Below are 7,590 nucleotides of genomic sequence, written 5' to 3'. Positions count from 1 at the left end.
GCTGAGCCACCAAAAGGCCTCGTATTAGATTGGAGGTGGGCATGTACATATACAGCACATAACCCCTCTCCGTTTGGCCGATGTGGGATATTACAATCCACCCCCCTTGGGAGTCCGACGCCCTCGTCGGCACACTCGCACCACACGGCAAAGTGGCTCTGATACCATTTGTCACATCCCGGGACCCGCTCCGCCGTAACACGATATTGTCCGCTTTGGGCCCACCGTCCCTCACGGTTTTGTTTCCGGCAGCTCAGGAGCAACTTCCCAGTAGGTCACCCATCCTGGGATTACTCTCGCATCGACATGCTTAACCTCGGAGTACCCATCCCCTCCGAAGCCGCTGAGCCACCAAAAGGCCTCGTGTTAGGTTGGTGGTGGGCATGTACATATACAGCACATAACCCCTCTCCGGTTGGCCGATGTGGGATATTACAGTATATATGATATATCTAATGTATTTTGTAAAGTTCACTCCAGTTAATAATCAAAGATTGTTGATGTGAAGCCTTACTTTATCATGATCAGAGCTAGATGTCTAGATTAACTCTTGTGTACATATCTCACTAACACATGTGATCCACGTTATACCTGATATAAGTTGCCTAGCTTTACAACTTTTTATAGCGAATAAGAGGTCAAGTCTTTTGTATTGTATTAAGTACATTGATGCGTTTATAACTTGAGAATTCGTCGCACGTGTTGAACTGTGTTAAGAATATGAATCTCATATGAGAAAATCTGAAAATGTGAACATTACATTTATAAGAGTTTTGGTCATATTTCTAATTAGTTTTGGATGCGGATCCATATTTGATTAAAAAAAATTAGTAGCAAAAAATTATTTGTTTGTGTGTCTAGTGTTTTTTTTGCCTTAGACCTCACATTACATCGGGATGGCCGTGTGTGTTATTTATTTGTTTGTGTGTAGATACATTGTGTTACTTATGTGCATGTGTTTGTAAATAGATTATCTTGCTTCTTTGATGAAATATACATGTTCAAAATCCCAAACGCACAGATTAGTTGTATATTTGTTGGATTCCATATTTGTTTTGAGAGTTTATCTCATGATCTGTCATTTATAAAGAGAAGATTTATACAACTGTCCCATCCAAAAACTAAAGTAGTCTTTTGAACTGTCCCATCCAAAAATTCTGACTCTTATCAAATTTTAGATTAGTGTATTAATTATGTGTGTTGCATTAAGAAAGAAACCACGAATTAATGATATTAATTACTAGCCTTCAAAGAGAACTCTGCATGCAATGCAATGCAATGGCCTAGATCCATCTATTTCCTAATCAAAACCTTTGAAATTCAAGGTGTCACGCAAGTAAATGGCTAGGCAATCAATGCTGGATTCTCTCATCAAATTCTATCGGCATTCACAAAATTTCATCCAGTGTTTGGAAACAAGTGTCTGCATAGCTTTATTTCTCAACATGCAGATTTTTCCATTTAAGTTGTCTCTATCTTTTTTTGCTTTCATCTCATAATTTTTCATCCTCACTGTTCCATCTGTATCTGACTAAGCACCAACTCTCTGTTTTCAGTTTCCTCTTTTGCTTCATTACTTCAGAATCCAATCTCAGTTATATAAACCATCATAGTCTTCATAACCATTCAATTGTAGTACAAGCTCGGAAACTTGATCACTGCAGGGCTTACAGATGAGTATGGAGATAGATATCTACCAGAAAGAAAGTGATGATCAGTATATTGATTGGAAAGGAAGAAACGCAAATCCAAAAATCCATGGTGGAATTAGAGCTGCTGCCTTTGCATGCGGTAAGTTGCCCCAGCACAGATCTTAATAATTATTTCTGTGTAATGACACTGAATCTTGGGATCTTAATCCACCCAATATTGAGGAACCTGAGCTGATTAGAGATCAGGAGTTCAACAATCTCACCTCTAATCCAGGAGCATATTTCATAACCTAAGATTCATCTTTTCATCGAGTACATGACATACATATTACTAATTGGGATCAAGCAATTCTTTGATACCTTGATATGAAAGTGCAGAACTGTTATCGTGGATAAATGATATCGATTTGGTCACAGTAATTTTTTTGTTGTGGTGCAGTTGTTGAGGTCTTGACAAACATGGTTTTCATATGCAATGCCAGTAACTTTGTCACATACTTCACAAAGTCAATGCATTACCCGCCAGCTAAATCAGCAAATATGGTCACCAATTTCATGGGAACCTCTTTTCTGCTCACCATATTAGGAGGCTTTATCAGTGACTCACTCTTCACTAGATTCACAACCTTCATCCTTTCCTGCATAATCGAGTTGCTGGTATACATGTTTATCTTTCAATCTATGTCACTATCATCTCTAATCCTAAATTTACAGCCTCTTGACTCAAATTATACACAGGGACTAATCTTGCTGACAATCCAATCTCATAGCACAAGGTTACGGCCGGCGTTGAATCTACAGCCTTCTCAGTCTCAAGCAGCATTTCTGTACACCGGCATTTACTCCGTTGCTGCTGGTGCTGCTGGAATCAATGCCAACTTACCTGCACATGGTGCTGATCAGCTTGATCACAGCAATCAGAGACAGATATCTGCCTTCTTCAACTGGTTTTTCTTTTCCTTATGCACTGGTGGACTCATTAGCGCAACTGTCATGGTCTGGGTGGAAGAGAACAAAGGCTGGAATTGGAGCTTTCCCATAACAGTTATAGTTTTGTGTTTGGCACTTTTTATTTTCATCAGTGGAAGTCCATTTTATAGGCACAAACGACCCACTGGGAGTGCATTGACAAGGATCATCAAGGTATGTAAATGCAGTTGAAAAAAAAAATACTATTGAAGTACAAATACACTATTTACATTTTGATTTTTCTGTGTTTTGGAATGTAAAAGGTACTTACTTATGCTGCTCGAAACTGGAAAGCCTCACCGAACCAGAGATTGGGAAACCAGTATGCAGTAGCTGCACTCAACCTGAACAGAGCTGATGGAGATCACAAGTTTAAGTAACTTCTTTTCCTGTCTTCTCAATGGGCGCAATGTTGGAACTTAATTAATCCTTTAATGTTGTCATCTTCATTATAGATTTCGTAACCTTTATATGAGCAAACCATTTCCAATTCGATTGATTTCTTGCAACAATGATCTTAAAGTGTGATCTTGAAAATGAATGGTTTTTATCAAGAGAATAGGTTTGCTAGCATTTCTCTTGTTCTTCTTTTGTGTTATTGCTGCAGGCATGGTAACACTATGGCATGCAACAAGGTTTAATGTATCTGTTATCTAACTTGAGCAATGATTTCTCAGGTTCCTGGACAAAGCATTGATAGACAACAGAGTCACTGCAGCTGAAGTAAAGGAAACAAGAACTTTTATTGGCCTTTTACCTATATTTGCAAGCACAATCATGATGAACTGCTGCCTAGCTCAACTTCAAACATTCTCCGTGGTACAAGGGAGCATAATGAATAGAAAACTACATAACTTTGAAATTCCCACTCCATCATTAAATGTGATCCCTCTCATCATCATGCTATCCTCGATTCCCTTATACGAACGATTATATTCTGGAAAGAACATCATTTTCAAACCGCTCTGGAGGATGGGACTGGGGCTAGCACTAGCATCAGGCTCAATGGCAGTAGCTGCTCTAGTCGAAGCTAAGAGGCGCGCAGAGGCTGCTGACAACAATGTGATGTCTGTGTTTTGGCTCGGGTGGCAATTCTTGTTGCTGGGAGTGTCTGATATGCTCACTCTAGGTGGGATGCTCGAGTTCTTCTACTCCGAGGCACCAAGTAGCATGAGAAGTATGTGCACTGCTTTGTCATGGTGTTCGACATCAATGGGGTACTTCTTGAGCTCATTTCTGGTGTCCATAGTAAATTCAGTTAGTGGAAGCTATGGCAAAGAATGGCTTGGAGGGATGAACATGAATCATGGGCGCTTGGATCTGTTCTACACACTTCTTAGCATTCTCAACTCCCTCAATTTTCTCAACTACATGTATTGGGCCAGGAGGTATTAGATATTATCAATCATTTCAAAAGCATGTTTGTTGCAAGTCTGTAACGAAGTTAATATTATAATGTCGCATCATATCATATAGAACATCTAATTATAAAACCTAGTTATCTTATAAGACCTTTGTATAATCTCGAAAATAATCAAGCTTTCTCTTCCATGTATCCAGGTTTTTTATCAAACAGCATTATGAAAGGTACAATTACACACTGCAGGTTTGGGCAGTTATTTTTCTTTATCATATCTTACCGTATGGCTCTTAAGCAGGTGATTAGTGCGTGGTAAACATGGACTTGATTACTATATGCCTTTGACATGATTGCACCATCTTTTTTTCATTTTTTTTTTTTTTCAATCATCTTAACTTGAAGTTATGATTTCTAAAATGTTTGTTAGACAAAGCATGAGCTGATAACAGTTCCATGCAGCTCAAGTTAAGCCTTCTACACCTCTATGGAAGCACAATCATGATGAGTTTTGCGTTGCACAACTTCAGACATTCCGTTTGGCACAAGGGAGCAAGGAGAACAGAAAAGCAATATATGTGACAATATTTCTCTGTCTTGAGTCTCGACTTTGTTTGCCATTCTTCTTGATCTTGGAGACTTGGACCACGAAAATTATACAGCGCACCCGGATGCGCCGCGCACCCGTCATCTCCACCGTCGATTTTGAAAAAGTCAAAAAGCTCTGTTAAGTCCGCGTCAAAATCGACGGTGGAGATGACGAGTGCGCTGAATAGGCTCTCCTTGGACCAATGCTCAAGTTCTTTTATTCAAGTAATGAACTGCTATGCTAAGTAATAAAACATATAGATCGATACAAAATATGATAATAGGAATAATAACATGTACTACGAATAATAACAAATGAATCTATATAAAAAAGAGTGACATAAAAGTAGCACTACTCATCAAAGATCAAAAAATGAACTGTCGGGTAGAGAGTGTCATACATAGAAATAAACTAACGGACCATAGATAGATCAATTTTTTTTTAGTTATTATTGTGTTCTTAAAAACTTAGGTTTTACGTTCCCCCGCCGGTTAGACTCGTTTATTTTCATCTCATCCTCGTGCATGTTCCCTCAAACAATTATGGAACAACAACTACTCAATGGGCCTTTCCCCATCTCCTCATGATTGAATTTGGGGTCTAACAAAACAAATCCTAGCCATGATCATGTTCATCAATTGTGTGTCCGATTCTGCTATAATAAGTGCGTCACATCATAAGTTGCAATTGAATGTGGCTGTTGGGTGTGCTGAAGTCTCCAATGGGGTATTGTTTGAAGAAAATGCAATTCTGGGATATGTACAATCGAAAATTCTTGCATGTATCAAGGTACAAGTGAACCAAGTATTTATTAGAAAATCTTAACCGTTGATATTTATACTTAACTTTTTATTTAAATATTAAATAATAGGATAAATGTAATCCAACGGTCTATTCATCTTGGTTTAAGTGCACCTTGGTGTTTTGAATCCTCTCTGATGTACAATATGTCAACCAGTGATTCACATGTCGTCTTTATTCTCCGGCTATTTTCTCCATATACTTTGATCCTCTTTCAACTTTAATGTTGTTGGATCGCAAGTTCGCAACAGCGGTCCACCAACATATTTTATTACATCTCTGTAAGATTATTAGAATTGTGTGACTCAATCAAATAATGTGATGAAAATCACAATAATGAATCCGATTAAAAAACCGGGTTAAGTACTAACACACTACCTCTATGTTTCTCTAACAAGAATAACCTAACAATATGAAGTCCACGCAACATCTTTTCTACGCTACAAAGATGTTCACTCATAAAGATCTTTTCCAATACATAATCATATCTCCTACGCTACATATATGTTCTTCAAGAGTTCAAGTCATAAAGCTTCGATCCATTCCAATACATTACCATCTCCATAAGAGTTGCAGTCATGATTCAGCGAACCATGATCAATCAGAAACCATTTTTCCAAATGTTCTGACTTCAATTGATGGCTTTCAGATTTATCATCACGCAAAGTGTTCAAACCCAGATATGAGGGGATTCACAGGCTGAAAAAACGTGCAAGTCAATGCAAAGACCAAAAAGAACAAGTGCAAAGTCAAGAAAAATGGATGGAGAAGTTCGTTTGGCCTTCGATGCATGTGGGACTGTGAAAGTCAATATCTTGACCACCTTTAACTATTTTTTCGTCATAAAAAAAAAAATGAAATTTGTACGCTCTAAATTACAATATGCACATCTTGACCCACTTTTAATATAAAAATGTCAAAATTATCCATGTTTTAATCTTTTTAAGTTGTCTAAAAAAGGTATTTTTGATATTTTCATATAAAAAAGTGGGACATGATGTGTGGATTGTAATTTAGGATGTGTAAATTTCAGTTTAAAAAAAAAATCATTAACACGTTTACTTACTTGGAATGAAATTCATCAGGAATGAAAGACAAAAGGAATGAGAGACGGAATTGAACAGTATGTGGATATTTCAATTCCATTGAGCTGTTTACTTACCACATGGAATTAGAACATGAATGTAATCAATTAATATTTTAATTACAAAAATACCCATAAAAAAAATAAGCTACACATTTCAGTCACTCTCAACACAATTTTTCCTTGTATGTTGATCTAGTTTTGTTTGTCGTTTTGATTGTCTCAATTGATAAGTTATGTATAATCAACAAACCAAATGACTATTTCTATTTAGTGTATTAATTGTAATCATGTTGTTACATATTAATAATATAATATAGAGACTACATGTGCGCTTGGTGTATCTCAATTCTAGACCATGATTTATCAAAATCATTTAGACCTAGTACTAGCATTTTGGGTGTATCTGAAACCTCAAGTTGCAAAAGTTGAACAACAAAATTAAAGCATCATATGTTTATACATTTTAGTAATATTATATTTAAATCAAGTAAGCAATTTTATAAATACAAAAAAAAATAAACAACTTCCACAAATAGTATATTATTAGTATATAAAAAAAAGCCTTTAAGGGAAAAAAAAATTGAAATTATTAGCATCTTAATATTATTAGCATAATAAAATTAAAGAAGGTATTTTCAGAATAAAAGTTCATTCCCGATGATATCATTCTTAATCCCACCTCTCCCCTTGGTATTACAATTCATAGTTGTTAAAGAATCGATTCCTTATTAGGGGTGGGAGCCACACTCATTCCAATTTCATTATGTGTAAGTAAACGTTAGAATCACCTTTTGCCATAATCATTCCCTCACTTTTCAATTTCATTTCATATTTTATGTAAGTATACATGCCCTATTTGTTAATTCTACGAACAAAACTCTTTGAATCATAAGAAGAGCCAAAATGAATAGAAAACTTGCAATTGAGAACGGAGGACGTCCAATTGTATTGACAGTACTGCGGAAAATATAAATTTGCTTCGCGTTCATACTAGAAGAACCAAGAGTATACGTTTGAATTACCAATTAAAATCAGAAAGATGTTTAATTTCAAGAAAATAAATTGAATTTTGTGGGCCATGATGTGTTTTGATAAGTTCTAGTCGATACGCTACAAATGGGAAAGTATTACGATC

General features: G+C 36.4%; 1 protein-coding gene across 1 annotated transcript; it reads left to right on the top strand.

Annotated features, from left to right (window-relative positions):
- Positions 1–1,673: 1,673 nt before the first annotated feature.
- LOC101297804 (putative peptide/nitrate transporter At3g25280-like) lies at positions 1,674–4,254 on the top strand. The gene is made up of 5 exons (XM_004292294.1): positions 1,674–1,791; positions 2,092–2,309; positions 2,391–2,795; positions 2,885–2,997; positions 3,299–4,254. The coding sequence occupies exons 1-5, from the start codon at positions 1,674–1,676 to the stop codon at positions 4,014–4,016; spliced, it is 1,572 nt and encodes a 523-aa protein (XP_004292342.1). The 3' UTR covers positions 4,017–4,254.
- The last annotated feature ends 3,336 nt before the right edge of the window (positions 4,255–7,590 follow it).

The sequence above is a fragment of the Fragaria vesca genome, linkage group LG2 (genome assembly GCF_000184155.1).
Source record: "Fragaria vesca subsp. vesca linkage group LG2, FraVesHawaii_1.0, whole genome shotgun sequence".
Taxonomy (NCBI): Eukaryota; Viridiplantae; Streptophyta; class Magnoliopsida; order Rosales; family Rosaceae; genus Fragaria; species Fragaria vesca.
This window is presented reverse-complemented; position numbering and strand designations above follow the sequence as displayed.

Excerpts from the sequence above, each read along its gene's own strand:
- LOC101297804 (XM_004292294.1), top strand. The coding sequence starts at position 1,674 with ATGAGTATGGAGATAGATATCTACCAGAAAGAAAGTGATGATCAGTAT. Across the intron at positions 1,792-2,091 it reads AGCTGCTGCCTTTGCATGCG|TTGTTGAGGTCTTGACAAAC; the intron begins GTAAGTTGCCCC and ends GTTGTGGTGCAG. Across the intron at positions 2,310-2,390 it reads CCTGCATAATCGAGTTGCTG|GGACTAATCTTGCTGACAAT; the intron begins GTATACATGTTT and ends AATTATACACAG.